This window comes from Manis javanica, chromosome 2, assembly GCF_040802235.1.
Source record: "Manis javanica isolate MJ-LG chromosome 2, MJ_LKY, whole genome shotgun sequence".
Lineage (NCBI taxonomy): Eukaryota > Metazoa > Chordata > Mammalia > Pholidota > Manidae > Manis > Manis javanica.
In genome coordinates, this window is record NC_133157.1 from 88,775,760 (window position 1) to 88,800,870 (window position 25,111).

A 25,111-nucleotide genomic window follows, 5' to 3' on the forward strand; every position below is an offset into this window, starting at 1 on the left:
TTCTATCACTCGAGACTGGTGTACATTTTTCTGAAATCTTAAGCACTGAGCACCGCATGTGTTAACTGTGCATGTTGTCCTTTTGGTCAGCACAATGTCTGTGTGACCGCTCAGTGCTGAGCATGCGTCCGTCCATAGGCAGTTCCTCTGTATTGCTGAGTAGTGTTCTGCTGTGTGGGCACACTAGATGATGATATCTGGGTTGTGTCCGGTTGGGGGCAGTTCCTCATAGAGACGCTATGAACATTCGTGTGTAAATATTTACAGTCTTTACCTTTGCAAATCTTACCCAAAGAGTTAAGGCTCCTTCTGCTCCCTCTATCAGCCTAGTGGGCCTGGGTGTCATCCTGTGGGATGGTGAGATTGTCAGGTTCCCTGTGGATTGGCTGTGACACCAGACCGGAGAGCTAGTTAAAATGCAGATCCAGTTTAGTAGGAGTGGGACCTGGGATTCTACATTTTAAGTAGCTTCCAGCTGATGCTAATGCTGCTGATCCACAAACTTCACTTTGAATATAGCAAGGATCTGGAGCCTGAGGGTTAATGAAGCAAGGCAGTTGTAGTGTATTTTTTTTCCTACCAGGTATAAGTAAACTACTTCTAGTGTTAGGTTTTCATTAGAAATGGAGAGAACTGCATTTGCCATGTCAAGCAGCATTTGAAGTGCCAAAAGCTTTATTCCATCTGGAGCATCATTGGGCAGTAGAAGCCATTACTCAGCTACATTTATTATAACATCCCAGACAAGGCTGCTAGTGGGAGCGTGCTGGGACTTAACCCCAGCTGGCATCTCCTCTCCGTATTTTCCCTAGAGAGGCTTTGTTTGATTTGGAATTCTGGTAGGAAGGGATGCTCTGGTGTTGGCCCTTTCTACTTTATTAATGTGGACAGTCATGTACTGGGGACTGTCTGGGCTGGGGCTTCGCAGGGAAAACTCATGTCAGGACTCTGTTACAGTCAACTGATTGGTGCCTTGCACATGGTTCCCGAGGACCCCCTCGTTGGACCCTGTGAATGGTGGTTAGCAGAGCACAGAGCCAGTGTGCTTGCTTGTCAGGCTCTCTAGGAGTCTCAGCATTTCTCTTTCCACAGATACGGGTGTAGGGCCTTGAGGTAGGATGGGGGTTGGTTACAATGCTGAGTCCTTCCTCTAGGCTGTGGGTCTGGGCTGTGAAAACTGGTGATAGGCAGTAGGCAGTAGTGGTTATGAGCAAGACCCTGGTGCCAGATGCCTGTGCTTGAACTGTGGCTGTGCTGGGCAAGTAGCAGGAACTCTGCTGCCTGGGGTCCCCACCTGTACAGTGAAGGTCATGAGAGTCTTCTTGCCATAAGACTATTAGGAGGTTTAAGTGATATTTGTAAGGTGCTTAAGACAGCTCTTTCTAGTATGTGCTAGATCCGCATAGAAAGTAAGAAGGCAGGTCTTAGAAAAATCAAGCAGCTCTACTCGGATTGCAGCGGTTACCCTCTGACTTCTGGGAATGGTGGCTGCCATTTGCAGGCCTCTGGCTACCTTGTGTAACACGGTGCCTGTTTTTTGGTGTCCAGGCCAGCTTCTTTCTCAGCAGCTCTTGCTGGGCCACCAAGAGGCCAGGTGCAGCCAGCTTGCAGACTTTGAGCAAGAGTGGTTTTATTTTGTCTTTGTGGTTCATTTGAAACTTTATGATGGGAATAGGACAAAGTACATTAAGCTAAAGGTAAAGTTGTAGCTAAAGTTAGAGATGATTAGGAATTTACTATAATTTTCAGTTAACCTTGGTTTTATTTCTATTCTTGGATGATTTCAATAATGTTGGACTACCAGTATATTTCACGAGCATTTCTTTTGAAATACTTGATTTCTCTGTTGTGAAGGATACTATTATTCTTCAAGGAAAACCAAATTTAAAAATAATGACCGACAACTAGCATTTTTCCTTAATAATTGAATTGTTTATATTTTTCTAGAAACGTCTGCATACCAACATTACGTGTTGTATCTCAGGGCTGAAAGTACACGTTCACCGGCTTTCCCCCATTCATGGCCCCTGACCCCAGTTATCATGGTGGGTATCATCCTGCAGACCACGGAAGTGGACCAGAGCCTTCCCTTGTAGCTCCTTTTTTTTTTTTTTTTCTATTTTAAATAGCAATACTTCAACTGTTTGCTTTGATTATATTTTTAGGAGCATTTCAAAGGATTATTATTGTCTTTGTCATACCTGGCTTGTTTCCTGGCACCAAACTCAAAATAGCATCTGATCCTATTGGCTGTGTAACAGACTGAGTCATCATTTCTTCCTCTTGCTGTCGGGAACAGCCATTGCTCCCGGCAGTTCCTAGTTCATTCCAGTGCACTGTTACACAACTACCATTTTGATATTTCTCAATTTTTTGACACGGATAATCTGCCTTTCTAAAGGCATGCTTTATAGAGTTTCCTTAGAGATTATTAGAAGAAATACTAGATGTAAGAACAAGCATATTAGGTAACTGTGCAACTAGTATGTGCTTTGAAAGAACTCATATTTTCCTGAAAAAAATAGACTAAGAAAAATATCTTTTAGGAAAAAATTAGGATTATATAGAACTTTGTGATTTATAATGCTGTAAATGGTTGAGACTTAACTATTCATTGAATACTAGTTAAGCTATTCTACTTAAATTATTCTTTAGTAGGAAGAATTTTTATAGACTGCTGTATATAATGCTAATTTGTGTTAACTAATACTTGAATGTACCAAGTAGTTTACCTATTTAATGATTTGAGAGTGTTAATATCCTATTTTCATTCTTTTTGTGTAAGAACCCCCATTTCTTGTCATTTTGTGTTACATATTTCAAATAAGTTGTAATGGTAAAAATTTTTATCATCCCCTTGAGAAAATTTCTTAAATTCTTAACTATCAAATGTAAAAATAATTTTTATTACTTCCAGAAAGTTGAAGCATATATGCAAAAAGTGTTATATTCTCTAATTTCAGTATTAAGAACATGAGCATGAATTGATTCATTTGCAAGTCAGCTCGTTTGCATTTGTTCATTTCTTATTTCCTACAATTGCATTATATAATCCCCATGCTTAAGTCATGTGGAACCTGAAACCTGTCTCTTGAAAAGCCCTCCTGTCCATTTGGTCAACGTAATACTTGTTTACATATTGATTAATCAGTTTTATTTGTGTTTTTTTATGTGCATTAAATCTTTTAATGACACTCTTCTAAAAACATGGTGCTGTTTTACTTTCTATTGGCTAAGTGTGATTTTGAAGTTTAATATTTATTTGACAACATTAACTAATGAAAAGGGAGAAAGCCTTGTTAGCTCTTTGTGAGGCAGCTGTTCCCTTAGTGTTGTGGTGAAGGACATCGTAGGCGACCAGGGATGGCAGTCTTCCTCTGTACTTTCCATTATGCCTCAGGGCTTCTGAAGTTATGGAATATCACTTTGGTAATTAACAGTTTATTCCTTGACTCCTCTATTTAGTCTACATTTTCAGTGCACAATTTGTTGTGAAGGAAAATTCCTCTTTCTATATACATCACATCAATTTGTTCCTATTTTTAGGAAAGAATCTAAGGAAGATGAGAAAACCCCTGTTAACTATCAGTTAGAATTTTCAGAAACTGGAACTCAGTAGTCCATATATTTCAGGCCTGGGTTTGGTCTTGCAGGCCCTTTAAACTCAGAGCTCTTGTTTCTCTTTCTGAAGAGTCAGTTTCCAGCAGGTATTCAGTGTTTGCCCCCAGCACTTGCTGCTGACTTGCATGCTCACGCAGCAGGGAGAGAGTACCAGACTCCACTCTGTTGGTCTCTACAGCTGAGTGGCTCTTTGTAGTTTTTCCTTTCTGTAGCTCCATAGGGCTGCCTATATTCATGTCATTTCCTTAAAGTATTAAGTGAAAGAAATTCATAATATAAAGAAAAATAAGGAGAGTACCAGGCTTAATGTAATAGAGATAGAAAAGGTAGTCCCAGAGTGGTGACAGGGATGTGATTGACCAGCACCGATGTGACGTTAATCTCTATTCCAGAAAGTCTGTGCAGAGAGCCAGGGAATCACAGTGGAAGGGACTTTTAAGCAGTGCCTTGGACAACAGTTAAGGGTTAGTGAGGCAATCCAGGCAGAGGGCAGCTTGTCCTTAGGCGTGGATGGAAAGACTTCTGGAGGGGCTTTATGTAATGTGGGGCTGGAATGCAGAGTTTGTGTCTGAGGTTGGAAAAGAGGTTGGGCACTTGGGCAGAACATGGTGCATCAGGTGCTTTCCTGGCCATGCTGAGCATTTTCTCCATTTTTATCCTGACTGGAGTAAATTATTGTGCAACTTTAAATAGGGGACTAGTGTGACTATGTTTGCATTTTAGAAAGATTATCCTACAGGAAATGTGGAAGATGGATTGGAGGGAGAAAATTACAGGTGAAGGAGGCCTCCTTCTTGCTGGTGAGAAATGAGGGGGCCCAGAATGCTGGCTGTTGAAGAGGGAGCTGGGACTTGGAGATGTGTGCAGTGTCAGGACCTGGAAAATGGTGGAATGTAGTGACATTGGGAAAGAAGAATGACTTCTGGGTGTCTGTTTTAGGTAACTTGGTGGGTGTAAGTGCTACTAAATGTGAGAGAGAGTCTAGAAGGATTCACGGGAATCTGGTTTGAACGTGATAAAGGATTTGAGTATGGAGATCCATACCAAGCAGGTAGCTGTGGAGGTATGGTATAGAGAGAAGTTTGGGTTTCAGGTAGAGGTTTGGACATCATTGGTAGTACAGGTGGTAAAAGTTATGAGAGGGTCATATTGAGAGGGGAAGAAGGCTGAGAAATAACCAGTGATAGAAAGGAAGGCAGGACAGGTCAGGGAGGGACCAACAGGCAAATGAGAATTCAAGGAGGAGGGGGTATCTAGGATTCATGTCTTTGATCTTTAGAGGCTACATGTTTAATAGGGACTGGACAGTGAGTGCCCATCAGTTATGGGACAACATCACAGGGTCACTGGTAGGAGGAACAAGGATAGTCTCATGGAGATGGAGTCTCACTGGAGCAGGAGGTGGAGGTGAGTGGGAGGGCATGGCACACATTTACTCTGCTCCCTCCTTGTCTTCAAGGAGGCGAGCCAAGGCCATAATGAGGCCTAGGGAAAGGTTTTCATGGGAGAGACTTGGGACTGAAGAGGTAATATATTGAAGGAGCTCAGAGATGTGATAATTTCTATAGTTAGGTACATAGGAAAGGGGATTGAGAGCTGGGTAGCAAAGTAATTCCATTTTACTTGTCGTGGCTGAGATGATCATGGGAGCCATTAGATCAATTTATTACTTTATTGAGTTTTCTTATTTTTTGTCACATACAATTAACTAGATATTACCTTTTTATTTCCTGACTGTAATCATTGACATAGCTCTCTGTTTTTTCACCAAGTGTGCTATAAAGCATGTTACATGGAGTAGCCTTGACTCTGTCCTATCCTTTCCAGCTCCCGCCTCTCCCTGAAATGTTCAGGCAGGTACAAATAGGGAAATATGCCTGTTCGAAGCCCTGGCCATCCCTGCTTCCCCAGAAATGTTGGGGCAGCATCTACATGTGCTCCATCCCAAACTCTTCCATCTGAAGTGTGGTATTTGATAGAGCTGGGTCATTTTTTAGCTACTGCTCATCATAGTCATTACTCAGTTATAACTAGTGGGTCACTGCCCCAGCAGCCACTTAAATTGGTTCTGTCTTGTTTGAATTATTTCTTCAAATGAGACTATCATCCTAAGCACCAAAGTCACCCGTAAAGGATCATGAATTCTGCAGTTCTACCTAAGGCATTTTAGCTTGAGATTTCTGTGAACCAAGTATCTCCTAAAAGACTTCAGTCTTTAAGAATTACAAAGTCAGAACTGGGCTGTTTATTAATTCCACAGAAAATATTGATGAAAGTATTTCAGCAGTATGGGAAGCTTTAAAGATATTGCACATTTATGTGATGGACCACTATATACAATCATTACATATATTTGAAGAATAATGATGGAGGAAATGCTCATTTTGTTAAAGGTGCAAATGGGATACAAAATTCTGTATGTGATATCATAGTAAAAAAATATATCCACAGAAAAAAATGTTAAGTACGTGGTAAGGTAATGATCTTACTAAAGAAGCATGAATCTTTCTGTTTCAGCTAATCTTCCAGTGCCAACGATTGCAGCGATAGACGGACTCGCTTTGGGTGGTGGCCTTGAACTGGCTTTAGCGTGTGACATACGAGTAGCAGGTGAGAACCAATCCTGTTAAAAACATAACTTTTTAAAAAATGAGGTTTGGGCTGACTCTTCAGATAATTCCACATACTTTATCCTTTTCCTGTAGTTGAGTAGAATGTTTAGAAAATGTCACTTTTGTGCTGAATGAAGTGTTTGAAATTCCCAGTTGAGAAAGCCGACTTTTATAGCCTTATTCTGCCTTAGCAGCAGGAAAGGGCACAGGAATTGATCAGACAAAACTGAGTTGGAATTGTAGGTCCTATCATTTTTAGACCTGTTTCCTCCTCTGATAAGGGGAAAGGACAGTTGCTGTTGAGCAGATTAAATGAGTTAATCTGTGGCATGTGCCTCCTTTAAGCACTTGGTAGCTACAGTAATAACTTAATCTCTTGGAGGTTCACTCTCATACCACATGCTTTTCTGAGGATTGGGTGAGGCGATTATGAAAATAATAATGAAAACAATGAGTGCTAACCATGAGCTGAGTGTTGATCTGGTACCCGGTGCTATTCTGGGTGCTTGATGTGCATCAAGTCACTTATGTGCCTAACAGTCCTTTGATGTAGGTGCTCCATGATGCTTGAGGGAATGAAGGCAGAGCTGAAGTGACAGGGCCCCCACATCAGCAGCTGCTGGCATCTGAGACCAGGCAGTTTGGCACCCCAGCCCTCACTTCTGTCACCTTGCCAGCACACGCTGTCTGTCCCTGACACCACTTCTGTGTGGTTCCAGCGCTGTGTGACACAAAGGGGCTCCTGGGCCAAGGCTTGGGGAGGCAGGCAGGAGTGTTTGTCCCTGCTCTTCCCCAGGTTCCCCCGGCACAGCTGATGGAACTGCTTGTTAGAAGTGGAGTCAGTGTGATGACATTCCTAACGGTGGCTGTTTCTTAGGGTTGTAGTTGCTAGTCAATGTACTATCTTTCCCCTTTCCCTTTTACTTTAGATTTCTTTTCTTGTCTGAAATCATTGGGTTTTAAATTGGAAAGCTAAGGTACATGTAATCCATTTCTTAAAATACAGCTTCTGGGAAGCATATGGGAAGTAGTCCAAGTGCATTTGGATATGCAAATAAAAATACAATTAAGATGTTTTAAAGTGGCGTGAAAACAAACATAAAAAGAAGGCAACCTGTCCAGCTGTCAAAACAGTCACACTCTTTGTCAGTAGTAACTAGAGATTTGGTCCTGAGGAGTTGCCATATCTGATCTAATGGATTAAGCTGTTTGATTCAGGCAGCTAAAAGATTTATACTTGTGCCGACCCAGCTTCCCTCCTCGCCCTGAGTCATTAATGATCTAAGCCTTCAAACATGACATGGCAGTGTCAGGTCAAATTATGTTAGTTACGACCCTAGTTTTTCTGCATCAAAAATTAATTCACTGCCATGTAGTTTTAACAGAAAATGTTGTGTGAAATCTCTTAGTATTTATCATTTATGGTATTTACTTATTTCTGTAACTCAGTGCCTTCTGAAGTGAGTGATTTTTAAAGATTTGTGACACAGAATTAATTAACAGTATTTGTAGCTTATTTTAGTCACTTTTTCAAGTTATATGAATTTGATGAAATGGATGTTACTTAATTTTCTTCCTTCCTTTTTAGCTTCCTCTGCAAAAATGGGCCTGGTTGAAACAAAGTTGGCAATTATTCCTGGTGGAGGTATGAACTGCTGGAGCCTATCTTAATTTGTTCCTGAAACAGGGCGGGCATAAGGCCAAAGGGAGCTAATTGGAAAGGCAACATTCTGGTACAGAGACTAATGCTGTATTGTTTGTTTCTGTAGCAAAGTCATTCAAAATGTGCTCTTGGAGCTTCTGTAGGTGTGAATGAAGATGGGAGGTGTGCTGGCTGTTACTCTCTTTTTGTTCTGTCTTCTGTGCTTTTCTGCATTATTTCTTAAGTTCTAAATATTGTATCAGTCACATTATTCTTGAAGGAATACACCAATATTATGAAACGTTGATGGGTATAAATGTGTGCACTCTCACTGTTCCGTGCACACAGCCAGACCCCAGTGGGGAGAGGCTGGGCTTCCCAGTTGTGGTGCCAGTTCGTGTGTGTTTCTGCAGCAGGACAAAGATTGGGGTTCATGGTGACCTGGATTTGGAGCTGAGGAGGTGGTGTTTCTTCTGTCACCACAAAAAAGATAGGTGAGCTGACTTCTTTGGGAAGACACATTTAAGGCAGCACTTTTCCAGCATTGATAGTGAAATCTTGCATCACCCAGTAAATCTGAAATTTTTGTTCTTTTTGATGCAGAGAATTTGGAGATATCCTCATTTTGTGAAGTTGTTCTTTCAAAAAGTAGACTTCACTTGGGGATGTGCATGTGGGTAACTTATTAATGTATAAGTGAAGTAACAATGACAGTGTAAAATTTGAAGGCCAATGTTGGGACACTTCAGGCATCTTTGTTTCTAAATAGGTTATGTTTGATATGTACATCTAACTGCATATTAATATTTGATATGTACATTTATGCATAAGAATATTTATCCTGATTAGGGTGTGCATAGGTAGGTAGAAATTAAAATGTAATCACTGAAACTGAAGACTACCCAGATCAATGTGTAAGACTCACTAAGTTTGCTACTTTGGTAATACATGAAAATGCAATTTTTATAGGTAAAAACACTTAATATTTGCCTCTTCTACCATGCCAACCTTTTTCATATTGACTAATGCAACACTAAGAGGAGGACTTATAAGAAAATAGATGCAACTGAAAATAATTGTCAGATAGTTAATATGTGAGATAACACAAAGTTTAGAAAAAGGATGTTATGACATGTTTCTGAAATTCTTTTAAGAAGTAAGCATTTGCTGATCATTAGGATATAGCTAATCGTAGAAAGACAGAAGCTGTAGTTGAATAGTGTACCTCCCAAAGGTAAGTCAGTTTTGAACCTGTGAAATGTGACCTTATTTGGAGAAAGGGTCTTTGCAGATGTAATTAAGGATCTTGAGATGAGATCATCCTGGATTATCTGAAAGACAAGTATCAGTATAAGAAGAGAAGACTCAGATGAAAGAGGTGAAACAGAGGGGAGAATGCCAGTGGAGACAGAAACAGAGAATGGGAGGTGCTCTCATAAGCCAGTGAAGGCCTGGGATTGCTGGTAGCTGCCAGAAGCTGGAAGAGTCTTCCTCAGAGCCACCACAAGGATCCACTTGGCCAGCGTCTTGGTTTTGGACTTCTGCCTCCAGAACTGTGATAGAATACATCTCTGATGTTTTTAAGCCACCAGGTTTGCGGTAATTTGTTACAGCAGCCTAAAGAAACGCAGACAGTACTTTTTAATGTTTAAGTGATTGTGCTGGACAGGGAATTAGTAGGTGGCAGAAATGGAGGTGGGAGGAAGATGAACTTGGTGATGTAGATATTTACCGTGTCTTGAAAATGAAGTGTTTGGTTATAAAACCACCAGTACATAGAATGGTTATAGGGAGTACTGTTGGGTTGAGGAGGTGAAAATTTCTGAGTTGATGATTTGTGGAACTGAGGGTAATTCACAGCTCTAGCTCTGTGCGTCCTTTCTCGGGAGTTGCCTGTTCCAAGTGAGGCCTGGAGACCAGTATTTCTCTCCCAGTGGGCTTAAGTTCCCCGGGGTCCTCCTTGATAGTGACTCCATTAATGAGAACCCATTCTTGGTAAATTTGCTTGAATTTAGACTATGAATTCTCATTAATATGATTAGTTTGAGAATGTTTATTAAATAAATTTATTTGTCATAAAATTCAGAATTCTTTACCATTTTCCCATCTATTTATAAAGACTGGTTTCAGTCTTTAAAGTGAGTCTTTCAGTTGCCCCTTTATATAATGAAGCTTTCAATTTTATAGCTCATACAGCTTGTAGTTACATAATATTGTATTTTTTATTGAAAAATGTATCTCATTCTGCCACATGCTCACATTCAGATAAAGAGAGATGCATGCATAATTTTTGGTTCACTTTTACATTAGTATTATAGTTATTAAAGTACCTAAGTAAAATCTGATTTTTTTAAACAGTAAACCAGTTTGTTTAAGGTTTTTCTTAGTATTAGCTAAAGGAGCTATTTCTGAAGTTTTTATGGGAAAAAATCTTCTGTTCTACTGTTCTGTGCCCAAAAGATTTTTTTGCTAACAGGTATTTTTACCATCGCCCTTTCTCCCTTTCCCTTTCTTATATAGAAATACTGCTTTTCTTTTTTTTCTTAAAGCTATTTTTAAGTTGACAAACTTGCCATGCCTAAATTGATCTATGAGATGATCTTTTCTTGGCTATAAACATTTTTGTTAACTGTTACAAAGAGCTTTTCTAATAGACACAGTAGACAGCACTTAATTTTTTTATCCCATCTTGGTGAATCTTTTGGCTAGAAGAAGATGCCTAACTTGCTTCCTGTTGTATATGCTGATTGAGAAGCCAGGCAGGTCTCCTGCATGTGCAAGGCCCTATTCAGGGAGCCTTCCTTCACTGACAGCTGCCTCCACCCTTCATCTGTTTCAGATGAGCTTGGCTATGGATAGCCAAAGATGGGTAGAAAAGAAGTGGGGAAAATTCAAATACTCAGAGATATCATGGAAAAAATTAATGTTTCACTCTCCTTTTTAATGTAATAGATGAAATATCTTAGGGTAAAATATATGAACTGCATCCCGTCTAGAAGATCAGGTGTTAACAAGTTTAACAAATAATGCTTCTCTAAGATATTACAGGCCCGTGCTTCCAGCTGGGCAGCACTGGGGAGTTAGTCCAGATGAAACCATACCTCCTCATTTGGATTTAGTACATTTGACAAACAGAAGAAATAACCTGATTTCCTGGTTGTCATATCATTATCATTTCTGCCCTTTTCTGGGGAACAATTGGTCAAAACGTAGCATTTAGTTTTTTTATTCTTTTTTTTTTTTAACTTGAGCTGGAGTAACAATATGATTTTTAAGGTATATTTTATAAATTTTGTTAAAATAAAACAAGTTATGAAATGACTGATTTGAAAAGATAATATTCCTAGTGAATGTGAATGTTAATGGACCATTACTATGATGCAATTTTAAATTAGTATCTAGATCTCAGTTTTTGCTAGAAAGGAGATTATCTAGAGTTAAATGACTATTAAAGGTATCCAGTTTAATGAAAAGGAAGGTGAAAGGAATGTAGAAACATACTAAAACCAAACAGAACTTCTTTAGATAGTATATCAGATGAAATTAAAAAATGAAGTGAAATTGACTGTCATATGCTTAAATCAGTACTTTTTTGGGTAATATATATTTGGTTATAGACAAATATTATGAAATACAAAATACAATGTTAATACTTTAAAGCACTAGCCAATTTAAAAATAATTAAAATTGTTACCCTAGGATCTTTGTACAATATTCTGAATTCTATTGGGAATTTTTTTACATTACGTATCCCTATTCTTTCTTCAGTCTTTTTGTCTTTAATAAAACAGCTAAACTTCCTATCTTCTCCCCATTGAGGGGAGTGCTCCAGTATATAAAATAAAATCCCTTTTAGGAATAGCTCCTCAAACAATACCACACTTTAACACATTTACAGGGACCAAATAAAACAAGTTCAGAGAATTAGGATTCTTTTATTTGACAGTCAGGAAATTTCTTTAAGTTTGCATAGAAAATGATGGCAGGTTCTCTCTTCTACTGGAGGATTTGGGGTTTGTGTCAAGAAACCTTATTATAAAACTAAGATAACTGTTAGGTCTTCTTGCTTGAGTATATACCACTGTCTTCTATTTCCTGCTTTGTGATTCTCTATTATTCTCTCCAGCTTTTTATTTTAGAGATATATATTCAAACGAGGAAATTGGAAAGACAGTAAAATGAACCTCTTTATACCCTTCACCAAGATGTGTTCCCTCATACTCTTCTCTCCTGCCTTCCACCCTCTGTCTGCCTCTCATATGCACATCCATTATTTTTCTGAACTGTTTTAAAATAAGAAGCTGAAACATTAAATATTTCAGCATGCCTTCCCTAAGAATAAGAACAGACTTTTCTATAACCACAAAACTACTGTCACTCTAACAGTATTAACATTAATATTCAAATTTCCCCAGGTGTTTCAAAATGATAGTTGTTTTTTGGTTTTGCTTTTACAATTCAGAGTCTAGTTAAGTGTCACACATGCATTTGGTTAGATCTGTGTTTTTGTTTGTTTAGTTTTAAATCTAGATAAATCTTCTGTCTTTTTTTGTCTTTTATAACCCTCATTTTATTTTGTTGAGATTTGTACATTGTGGATTTGACTGAGTTATTTCCTGTGTTTAGGTTTAGGTGGAAACATTTTGCCAGGAACACTGAATGACCCATGTTCTGTATTTCATTTTCATTTCATTTCATGATTGCATTTGATAATAGGTTGTCCCACTTGGAGTGTCAATAACTTTGATTACTTGGTTAAAGTGGTAACTAACGGTGGGTATGCTTTTAGCATTCTCTTAGGAGCTTTTCAGGAAAAGAATCTTAGTTATTATTGGCATTGACGATTCCCCAAATTTAGAAAGAAAGGAAGAATATCAGTGCACTCAAGTTTCACTGGACAGAACAAGAATCCCCATTTTGTCTGTTTCCTTCTCCCCTGGGTGAGGGATATGGGGCATTGCTGTCCGTCTCACTTCAGGCTGTGTTTGGCAGTAAGACAGTTTCTTGGCATGGTGTCTAAGAACTCTAAGGTGGGTCTGTGAAGTAATGATAGATTTTTAGATCTTTGTGTTTGTTGTCATGAACGCAGTAGTCATTTTGGAAAGTTTTGTTTGTGACCTTTGTTGAAATCCTCTTAGAATTTACATCAGACTCTGAGCTTATTATTTTGAATGCCTTCAGCAGTGACTCATCTTTTTCCTGTGAGGGTGAATTTGATTTTCATAAATAGCAAAAGACCTTTCTGTGCCAAATCTGATTAATAAGGTCATACTATTTCAGGAACAAGAGAAGTATAAAAAAAATAAGACTGTGATTCTTAAGAGGCTTATATAATGTCAAACATGAGCAATGGACAGTACGCAGCTTAGGCACCTCTTGCTGAGTGCCTCTCTCAAGGCTTGCTCTCACTGTGCTCTCTGGAGTCTAGTACAGGTAGTAACACACTTCATGACACTGCAGAGCCTCCTTTCTTCGTACTTTAAAATGTAAGTCAGTGCCCAGTTCATTTCTTTATGTCTAATTAGGGTGTTTTGGAAGTGTCAACTTCCACTGCTGACAGGCCATTTTCTGGAGGAAACATACGTATATTATATATATACATATATTATATGTATATATATAATATGTGTATGACTCAGCAATACTCCACTGGAATTGCCTATCCAGAATCTGGTAGGAGAGATTAAACGTGTGTACAAGAATCATAACGACCCTATTATTATAAAGTTGTTGTAATTGAAAAGGAATAAGGCAATTTACAACTAGTGAGTTTGAGGAAATAGTGTGGGTTTGGTTAGGTACCAGTCTCAGTTTACAAGACCTGCAAGCTGGGTTTCCAGCACTTCTCTAAGCCCCTCTCCTACTGCTGCTCCCTTTGCTTTATAACTGTAAATGTGTGTAAGTCTGCTCATATTTACTCACATCCCTCAACAGGTATTTGTTGAGCCATGCACTGTGTAGATATAGGGCATACAGCTGTGGACAAATAAGGAGAGATCACTGCAGCCACCCATGCAGCTGACATTCTGGCATGGGCAGGAGGCGTGGCAGGTAGCAAGTGAAGGGTCACAGCAGAAAGGCAGAGTGCTGTAGGAAAATACATAGGGGAAAGGGTGGAAGAGTGGGGGTTTGCAGTTTAAAATAAGGGGTCAGAGGAACTCTCCTTGAGAAGGCACACTGGAGTTAGGACTGATAGACATTGAGGAAATTAAACAGATAAGAGGGAGAGCATTTCAGACAAAGAACAGCTAGGATAAAGGGCTAAGATGGGAGCATGCCTGGAACATCTCCTACCACTGCAGCCATAACAGATAGGGAGGAGAGTAATAGGAGATCCTATTGCTGAGTCAGGGCAGAGAGGCATCACAGATTTTACCCTGAGTTAAGAGGGTCCCACAGCAGCGTAGCAGTAGAAGTGCAATGGGATCTTAGGCTTTTAAACATTTGTCTGGTCACCATGACAACAGTAGACATAGTGGGGCCTGGTTGGAGGCAGGAGCTTGTTCCTGCTAGGAGCCCATTGCTGTGGTTCACGTGAAGTGTGGGAGTGCCTGGAGGAGGCAGTCATGGGGGACATAGGGGGTATGCATAGAACCTGGAGAATCTCCTGACAGATGAGGAATGTAAAAGATAGAGAGACATAAAGAATGACTCTGAGGATTCTGGCTGGAGTAACTGAGAAGTTCCCTTCAACTGAAATGTGGGAAGTTGTAAAAATAGTAGGTTTGGGAGAGACAGTAAGGAATATTTTGGACATGTCTGACTGAAAATAATTGTTTAACACTGAAGTGTAGTATTAACAAGTACACATTTGGTTGTGCAATGTGGCATTTAGGAGAGTGATCTGAACTGAAAATAAAAATGGGGAATTGTATTTTCAGTACTCACTGGCCTGGTATAAAAACACCCAGAAATGGACATTGTCGTAGACAGAGAGAACTCCAGGAGAATCCCTCTAAGTCAGGCTTGAGAAACTGGGAGACAGATTTCTTGGTAGGGACAGCAGTAGCAGCCAGAACCCAAAACACCAAAATTCTGAGCAGGGAGAACCTCTCTTTCAGTCAGAGGAGCTGTTGTCTCAAGAGGGTGTGGGTAAGTGCCCATTGCTTCTCTTTGCTGTTTGCCCTTTGGCCTTGTACAGGCATAATTGTTGGAAGTGCACAGCAGATGAAGGTAAATACAAGTCGGATGTCTGGCTGGGGGACCAACAAGGGGGAGCCCTAGGGAGCTGGAAAGTAGCATGATGATGGGAAAGAGTGAGGAATTCAGGAGGAGGTCCCCATAAGTCATTGGGGAGCTCTTGGACTCATTCCCAGGCCGTGTATGTGTGTCTCTGATGCTTAACAGCAGACCAGACACTTTAAGAATTTGAACCAAGAGATGGGCCACTGCCCAGATCCAAAACTGACCAGAGGTCTTGAAAACATAACTAATACTGAAGCCATCGTCCACAGATGGTTGGAGTGTGCAGCCCGAATACAACCAACCTGATTGAATGCTAAAATAAAGTACCCGAGCTGTAACTACTCAGCTCACCAAGGATCCAAAGATCTCAGCTTGCCTGGGAGATGATCAACAGATGCCGTCCAAGAAGACAGCTCTTGGAATTATCTTAGAAAGATTTTAAAGCAGTTGTTGCAGAAATGCTTCAGGAAGTAAGGGTAACTGTTTCAATCAGCTCTTCACCTTGTTGGTGAGAGAAGGATTCCTGCCCTGGGTTTCTAGGTATACAGACACGTGATACCTGGCACTGGGCAGGTGTGATCCACTTTTTCTTAGTCTCATATACTCACAGCCCAGGGGAAGAGGATACCACATGCCACCCGAGGCCACACAGAGGTTGCCCTTGGGAGCAGAATGAAAAACAGGCTGTGGGAGGAAGGCTTTGTAGTGACAAGAGGCAGAGTACCCCCTGGCTCCCCTAGGAGGATGTGATTGGGTTACTTGAAAAATTCCCTAGTCTGGCAGGGAACTGGAGTCTGCTCCCCAGGGATAAGTAGGCACCATGTCTGGAGGCCTTGATTAGGAAGGTTGGTTGTGTAGGGTGCTCACCCACGGGGCAGAGTGGGGAGCTTGTAGTTAGGCCATCTGTGGTTCACCTGGTTTGCCAAGATGTTCGACAGCACGGCACGTTGGGCCTTGACACCTCAAAAAGAAACTTAAGGATATAAAGTATCCACAAACAAATTTTAGGCCTGAAAAATACAATAGCCAAAATAACACATTGGGTGGACTGAACTGCAGAAGAGAGATGACAGAAGAAAGCTTGAGTGAACTTGGAAGATGGGTCAGTAGGAACTAAGTCTGAATAACAAATAAAAAAGACTGAATAATGAACTGAATCTCAAGGGACCTATGGGACAATACTGAAATGTTTAACATTTGTGCCACAAGAGTCCCAGGAAAGACTTAGCAAATTTGATGAAAGACATGAACATAAGGAGTTAAAAAGCTAAGTGAACCAAACAAGGTAAGTCCAAAGAAATCCATGACTGGGCACATCATAATTAAATTGCTTAAAACTAAAGAACTAAACAAACAACAAACCTTGAAAGTCAGAGGAAAAGAACACATTACTTACAGGGAAACAATGATTTGAACTAGATTCCTCATCAGAAACAGTAGAGTTCATAAATAAGTGGAATGTTGTTTCTGAAGTACTGAATGGAAAGAATTGTCACCCAAAAATTCTGTTTCCTGAGAAAATATCCTGAGCGAAGGATGAAATAACATTCTCAGATTAAGGAAAACTAAAAGGAATTATTGCTGCAAGACCGAGTGAGGTGTTGGCAAAAGATTATATACATTGATCAATGGAGATAAAGAATCCAGAGACAGATCCATACAAATATGGGCAGGTAATAATATTTGGCAAAGGTACATTGGCAATTCAGTGGAGAAAGTATGGTGTTGGAAAAGTCAGATATCCGTGTGCAAAAAAAAAAAGAAAATCCTCTACTTCAGTCTCACATTGATATGAAAATTGATTCAGATTCATAAATTTAAATTTAAAGTGTATACTGTACAAATTCTTGAAGGTTCATGAACCCAGAGGCTGTCTGTCTCATTCCCAGCCCTTGAGACCACAGGGCTGGTAGGTGTTCAGTGAGTATTAGTAAATGTGTGAATATCTGCTCCTGGAGGAGATGGCATGAAATTGCCTTCAATGAGTAGTTATACAAAGTAAATTGGAGAATTACTATTATAGAAATATTTTATTAACCGCGTGTTTTTCATCATTACATTCAACTTCATTGATCAGCACACTTATCCACTCAGCAGTGGCAGTTGGGATTGAACAGCTGAAAAGCAGCCATCTCTGCCTGTGGGCAGGGTCCTGGTTCATGGGAGGGGCTCTGGGCTGTGCCACTCTGTACTTGAATCGCCTCCCTCAGTAAGCTGTATTTCATTAGGTAAGCTATTTCTGCACTTCATACTGCAGCTTCTTTTTTTGTGCCATGGAAGATGACGATAATGTCTATAGAACAGGGCTGTTGTGAGAATTGGCAAGGTATATGTGTTTTTATAATATTTCCTGGTACATTGGCAGGATGGACACTTAACTGTTACTATTCATGTTGTTAGCTATAATTTTCCTCTTTTTAAAATATTTTTAACAGCTCTACTAATATAATTGATGCACAATAAATTACATATGTTTTTAGCTTACAATTTGATTAGTTTTTGTCATATATACACCCTGAAACCATATCCACAGCCATCACCTCAGAAAACATGAAAAGTTTTTTCATGCAACTACTGAACCACTTTGTGTCATTAAAGATTAATTTTCATTTTCTAGAGTTTTACATAAATGTTCTGTGGCATTATAGGAGTTTTTCTTTGCATGGTTTCCTTCACTCAGCATAATTATTTTGATATTCATTGATGTAGTAAGTTTCAAGAGTTTATTCCTTTTTATTGCTGAATGGTATTGCATTGTGTAGATACACCACAGTCTGATGATCTGTTCATATGTGGATAGACACTTGGCTTATTTCCATTTTGGGGGTCCTAGGAATGAAGTGGCTGTGAACGTGTGTCTAAGTCTTTGTATAGACATATGCTTTCAGTTAACTTGTGTAATTGCTTAGGACTGGAATAGCTTCACATGGTAAATGTATGTTCGCATATTTAATACACTGCCAAATTGGTTTCCAGTGTGGTTGGACCAGCCGTCTATGAGAGTTCCCACCAGCAGTGATGAGAATTCCAGTTTCTTTTGCATCCTCATCAAGGCTTGGTGTAATTTTTAGTCCTTCTCATGTTGTGAACTATCTCTTTATGGTTATAATTTTCATTTTCCATATGTCTAATGATGCTGAGCATCTTTTCATGAATTTAGTTGCCATCTGTATTTCTTTGATGACATATCTTTTAAAATCTTTTCCATTTTTCATTGGTTGTTTCTTTAGAGAGTTTTGAGTTCATGAGTGTTCTTATTATTGAGTATTATAGATACAAGTCCTTTTGCAAATACGTGCTTTTTCCCACCTGTGACTTGCCTTTCATTTTCTTAGGAATTCCTTCAAATAGCAGATTTTAATGATGAAGTTCAATTTATCCATTTATTCTTTCATGGATTGTGATTTTGGTGTGGTATCTAAGAAATCTTTGCTAAGCCAAGGTCACAAATGTTTTTCTCCTATATTTTGTTCTAGATCTTTTATGGTTTTTGGTATGCATTTAGGTCAGTGATCCACTTTGAGTCAGATTTTGTATATGGGTGAGGTATGAATTGGTCTTGTTTTTTGTGTATAGACATCTAATTATTCCAACACCATTTGTTGAAAGGAATGTCCTTCTCTTCTTATTTACCTTTGCATTTTGTCAAAAATGAGATGTCCATATATGTGTAGGTTTATATTTGGACTCTTTCCTATTCCATTAATCTATTTGTTTACCTTGTTATCAGTACCGTAATGATTTGATTAGTAAAAATCTCAAAGTCAGAGTTAGTCCTCTTATTTGTCAAATGTAGATTTGACAAATGTACTTGTTTTGTCTAATGTAAATACTTTGTATTTCCATGAGTCAGCATGTCAATCTGTACCAAAAAATCCTGGTGGGATTTTGAAAGAGATTACATTCATTCTGTAGATCAATTTGTTATTTTGGCATTACTCTTCACACTTATGAGCAAAATATATCTCTTTATTTTGTTAAACCTTTAATTTCTAACCATTTTTTACAATTCCGTTGTTTGCCTAAATGTTCTATAAATGTGAATTAAGTTCGTTGATAGTGTTCAGTTCTTTATTTTTACTGGTTTTCTGAGAGACAGGAATTTAAAGCTCTAGCTAAATTTGTGAATTGTTCTATTTCTCCTTTCAGTTCTATTGGTACTTGTTTCATGAATTTCAAGGCTCTGTTCAATATGGTTATTGTTCAGTATGATTATTGATGCTGTTAGATATATCCCTTATTTCCTTACTTTCTGTTCTTTTTTGTCCCTTTACCTTTTTTTGGCCATTGTTTGAATTAGTTGAATATTTCTTATGACTTAACTTTATTTCCATTGTTGACTTAATCACTATTGCTCTGTATTTTGTTATTTTCTTGATTGTTTTAGGACACATACTATACACCTTTCATTATGACAGTCTACATCACATGATAAACCATTTTACATACAAGAATGTATAGTAAGTACTTATATTGTTTTCTTCTGACTTTTGTCCTGTTTTTATACATTTTATATATGCTGTAAACCCATGTGCATGGTTGATTACTTTGTTTAAATAATTAGTTGTTTTTAAAAGAAATTAAAGTAATTAGGAAAATGTCCTAAGTATACCCCTCTGTAGTTATTACTAGCTATTTTATTTCATCGTGTAGACCCATACTTCTATTACTGTTCCTTCTCCAGGACTTCCTTTAATATTTCTCTTGTATAGGTCTGCTGCTGCTGAGCTCCTTCAGCTTTTGAGTATCTGGAAAAGTATTTTAATTCTGTATTTCAAAGTATTTTTGGGGGTATGGAATTGTAGGCTGGCATTTATTTATCTTTCAGTACTATCTGCTGTCATCCTTAATGTTGTTTGTTGTGTATAAACACATTTTTTTTTTCTAGAGCTGCTTTAGGATTTTATACTGATTTTGAACAGCTTTAATTATGATGTGCCTGAGTGTAATTATCTTCATGGTCCTTCAGCGTGGCCTGTATTTCGAATGAATTCTGTGCATCTCTCCTCCTTTCTGGTGGTTCTTTCCTGCACTCAGAGTGCTTCCTTAAACAAGAAGTGGTGGGTACTCTGCTCAATACTCAAGAGGGAGCCTCTTCAGGTTTTCAGACTCTTGTCTGTGTCTTGCATGGTGTAGTTACCTGGGTCTCCCTGGGCTCGCAGCTCTTCTTCCATTGAGAAGATGTACTGGGGATTACTTGGTTCTACCTCTCAGTGCAGTGTCCTGGAAACTCTTCCTGGATGATAAGCTTACGTAGATGCACGTCTCACTGTGCTTGTTTCCCATGATTCTGTCATCACTGTCCTTTGTTGTTTTATGAAAATGTCTTTTTGGGTGTTTCAGGCAGAAGGTAAATCCAGTCTTTGCTACTGTATCTTGGCTGGAAGAAGAAGTGCTGTGATTTCTTAAATGAATACATATGCGTCTGTCCTTCACTTGCAGTATTTATTTATTTAATTTTATTAAGATACAATTGACATAGAACATTATGTTAGTTTCAGGTGCCCAATATAATGACTCCATGTATGTGAATGTTGTGAAATATTTACCACAGTAAGTCTGGTTAATATTTGTCACCACGCATTGTTACAAACCTCTTATTTTCTTCTGATGGGAACTTTTATGATTTACTCTCCAGCAAATTTCAAATGTACAGTACAGTATTATTAACTATAGTCACCATGTTGTCCGTTACATTCCCAGGACTTACTTTATAATTAGAAGTTTATATCTTTTGTCCATCTTCACCCATTTTGCCCAATCTCTGGCAACCACCAATCTGTTCTGTATCTATGAGTTTGTGTTTTTTTCAGATTAAACATAAGTGAGGTCATACATTATTTGTCTTTCTCTCTCTGACTGACTTCACTTAGGATAATGCCCTTAAGGCCTGGCCATGCTATCCGTGTTCTAGCATATGGCAGGATTTCCTTCTTTTTGTGGGTCAGTAATATTCCCTGTGTGTGTGTGTGTGTGTGTGTGTGAGAGAGAGAGAGAGAGTGCATACATATACATACATACCACATTTTCTTTATCCACACATCCTCTTGTGGACACTTCAGTTGTTTCCATGTCATGACCATTGTAAATAATGCTTAATTAGAAGTAAGAGAATAAGTAAAATAGTGGAATTCTGTGGGGATTCATATATCTTTTCAAGTTAGTGTTTCATTTCCTTCAGATAAATACTCAGAAGTGGAGTTGTTGGATCATATATTCTATTTTTAGGAACTTTCATACTATTTCCCACAGATGTTGTACCAATTTAGATTCCCACCAAGAATGCGAAGGGTTCCCTTTTCTCCACATCCTCACCAATACTTGTTATTTCTTCTCTTTTTGATAATAGGCATTATTACTGATGTGAGGTGAGACCTCATTATGGTTTTCATGTGAGTTTCCCTGTTAACTGGTGATGTTGAGCACCTTCTCAATTACCTGTTGGCCATCTGTATGTCTTATTTGGAAAAATATTTGTACAGATTCTCTGCCCATTTTTAAATCAGTTTTTTTTGCTGTTGTATGAGTTCTTTATATATTCTACTATTAACCCCTTATCAGATACATAGTTTGCAAATATTTTCTCCCATTCCAGAGCTTGCCTTCATTTTGTTGATGGTTTCTGCTGTGCAGAAGCTATTTTCAGTTTGATATAGTCCCACTTGTTTTCTTTTGCTTTTGTTGCCTTTGCTTTTTTTTGTGTCAAATCCAATAAATCATCACTAAGACTGACTTCAAGGAGCTTACTGCTTATGTTTTCTTCTAGAATTTTATGTTTTCAGTTCTTACATGCAAATCTTTAATCCATTTTGAGTTGATCTTTGTGTATTGTGTAAGATAGTGGTCCAGTTTCATTCTTAGATTAAATTCTTACATAGATGTCCAGTTTTTCCATTCCTATATTGAAGAGATTGTCCTTTCTCCATTGTATATTCTTGGATCTTTTGTCATGAATTAATTAACCATATATAAGTTTTTATTTTGGGGCTTTTATTTTTGTGTTCCATTGGTCTGTGTCTGATTTTATGCCCATACCATACTGCATTTTTTACGATGGCTTTGTAAAAAAAATTGAAACCTGTAAGCATGATGCCTCCAGCTTTGTTCTTCTTTCTCAGGATTATTTTAGCTTTATGGGGTCGGGTCTTTTATGGTTCCATACAAATTTTAGGATTTTTCTATTTCTGTAAAAAATGCTTTTGGAATTTTCATAGGGATTACATTGACTTTGTAGATTGCTTTTTCATTTACCTGAACATTCATGCTTGGGTAGCATGACCATTGTAAGAAGATTGTTTTAATCCGTGGCCATGGAAAATTTTTCCATTACTTGTGTCTTTAATTTCTTTCATCAGTGTCTTACAGTTTTCAGTATTACAGATATTTTATCTCCTTGGTTAAACTTATTCATAGGTATTATTTGATACAGTTGTAAATGGGTTTGTTTTCTTTGTCTTTCTGATAGTTCATTATTAGTGTATAGAAATGCAACTGATTTTTATATATTGATTTTATGTCCTGAAACTTTACTGAATTCATTTAGTGACAATTTTATTCCTCTCTGATTTGGATGAGTTGTATTTCTTTTCTTGCTTAATTGCTGTGGCTAGGACCTTCAATATTGTGTTGAAGAAAAGTGGCAGCTGTGGCTATCATTGTCTTGTTACTGATCATGGAAGAAAAACTTTGAGCTTTTCATCATTGAATATGATGTCAGCTGTGGGCTTGTCATGTATGCCTTCTCATATATTAAGGTACATTCCTTCTCTACCAACTGTTTTGAGGATATTTGTTATGAATGGATGTAGAATTTTGTCAAGTCCTTTATTGCCATCTTGAGATGGTTATATGATTTTTATTCCTCATGTTGTTAATGTGGTATATCCTGTGGATTGATTTGCAGATGTTGAAATATTGTAAATATGGAATAAAACCTGCTTGGTCAGGGTGTCTCATCCTTTTAATGTATTGTTGAATTGTTTGTAATATTTTATTGAGGTATTTTGCATCTATTTTCATCAGCAATATTGGCCTTTAATTTTTTTTCTTTCTTGTGGTCTCCTTGTTTTGTTACCAGGATAATGCTGGCCTCCTAAAATGTGTTTGGGAGTGTTCTCCCATCTTCTGTCTTTTAGAAGAACTTGAAAAAAATTGGTATTCTTCTTTAAATGTTTGGGAGAGTCACCAATGAAGAGATCTGGTTCTGGAATTTTGTTGCTGGGTAGGTTGTTGATTACTGATTCAATCTCCTTACTAGTAATCAGTCTTTTCAGATTTTCTATTTCTTCATGTTTCAGTCCTGGCAGGTTGTGTTTCCAGGAATTTATCCATTTCTTACAGTTGTCCAATATTTGTTGGCATATAACTGTACATAGTAGTCTCTTGTGATTCTTTGTATTTCTGTGGTATCTTTTGTAAAGCCTCTTTCATTTCTGATTGTATTTAAGTTTTCTCTCTTTTGTTGGTGAGTTTTACTAAAGGTTTGTGTATTCTGTTTATATTTTCAAAAAACAAGCTCTTAGCTTCATTCATCTTTTCTATTGTCTTTTAGTCTCATTTATTTCTGTTCTGATGTTTGTTATTTTCTTCCTTCTACTAACTTAGGCCTTTGTCCTTTTTGGAGTTTATTGAGGTATAAAGTTAGGTGGTTTACTTGAGATTTCTCTTGTTTCTTTTTTTTTTTACCTGAAAAATATTTTATTAAAGTATCATTGATATACAATCTTAGGAAGGTTTCACACGAAAAACATACAGTTTCAACATTCACCCATATTATCAAGTCCTCACTCCCCATTGCAGTCACTGTCTATCAGCATAATTATTACCTGATATTTTGATGAATTAAAATTAGCTATACTTAAGAAAAAAAGTAAATTTTACAGATGACTTTTTTTGCAATTATTAAAATATTTTGCTCAAATTCTAATTTGTTACAGTTTCACTGCCTTGTTTAGGGTTTTATTATTCTACTTTTACTATATACTACTGCAAACCCTTTTGGAATTACATGCTATTAAAATAAATTACATATATTTTCTTTAGTTGGGATATTTAAAAAATGAAGATATTGAACACAAAACCACATTCTTAGTGCTGTTTTCATTTTTGTATGTATTTCCTTATAGACCATTTGCATACTTTTTATTTGTTTAGTATTTTTAACTTGATTGGGATATAATTGACACACAATGAACTGCACACATTTGGTAGGTTTATGATGCATGAATACACATGGGAAACCATCACTGTAATCTTGGTTATAAACATATCCGTTACCCCCACAAGTTGTTTTGTGCCGCTTTGTATCCTTCCCTTCTATCCTGCCCTGTCTTCCTACCCAGTTTATTAGACAACCACTGATCTTCTATCATGTAGATTAGTTTGCATTTTCTAAAATTTATATAAATAAGCTATACAAGGATGTATCCTTTTGTGTCTGGCTTATTTCACTCAGCATAATTATTTTGAGATTTATCCATCTTGTTGAGTATGTTAGTATTTCCTTCCTTTTTATGCTTAGTAGGATGCCATTGTATGAATATACTACAATTTGTTTATATTTGTTATTTGTTGATGAATGTTTATTTCCATGTTTTGGCCTTTCACAAAGAAGCAGTGATGAACATTTGTGTATAGGGCTGTATTTAGACATATACTTTCATTCCCTTGGGTAAATAGCTGTGAGACAACTGATCCTAAAATAGGTGCATCTTTAACTTTTTAGGAACGTGCCAAAATGTTTCCCAAACTGGCTGTATCATTTTTTCACCAGCTATGTTTAAGAGTGTCAGTTCCTCTGCATCTCTGCCAACCCTCTGCATGGCCAGTCTTTGATATTTTGGCATTCTAATAGGTGTGATATCTCATGGTTACAATACGCATTTTCTAATGACTTATGCTATTGAGCATCTTTTCATGTGGTTATTTGCCATCCCTAGATTTTTTTTAGTTAGGTGTCTGTCTACTTAAATCTTTTCACAGTTAAAAGAAAACACTGGGTTTTTCCTTATTGAACTTACAGAGTTCTTTTATATATTCTGGGTACAAATCC

The 25,111-nt window shown here is 37.9% G+C and overlaps 1 protein-coding gene across 7 annotated transcripts in view; it reads left to right on the top strand.

Moving 5' to 3' along the window:
• The window catches only part of AUH (AU RNA binding methylglutaconyl-CoA hydratase), a 223,609-nt gene that overhangs the window by 101,714 nt on the left and 96,784 nt on the right, over nt 1-25,111 (top strand). For all 7 annotated transcript variants that reach the window (XM_037004889.2, XM_037004892.2, XM_037004893.2 and 4 more), the window contains 2 exons: nt 6,139-6,231; nt 7,822-7,878. In XM_037004889.2, the coding sequence (XP_036860784.1) occupies nt 6,139-6,231; nt 7,822-7,878 (150 nt within the window). The remainder of the gene's footprint in view (nt 1-6,138; nt 6,232-7,821; nt 7,879-25,111) is intronic.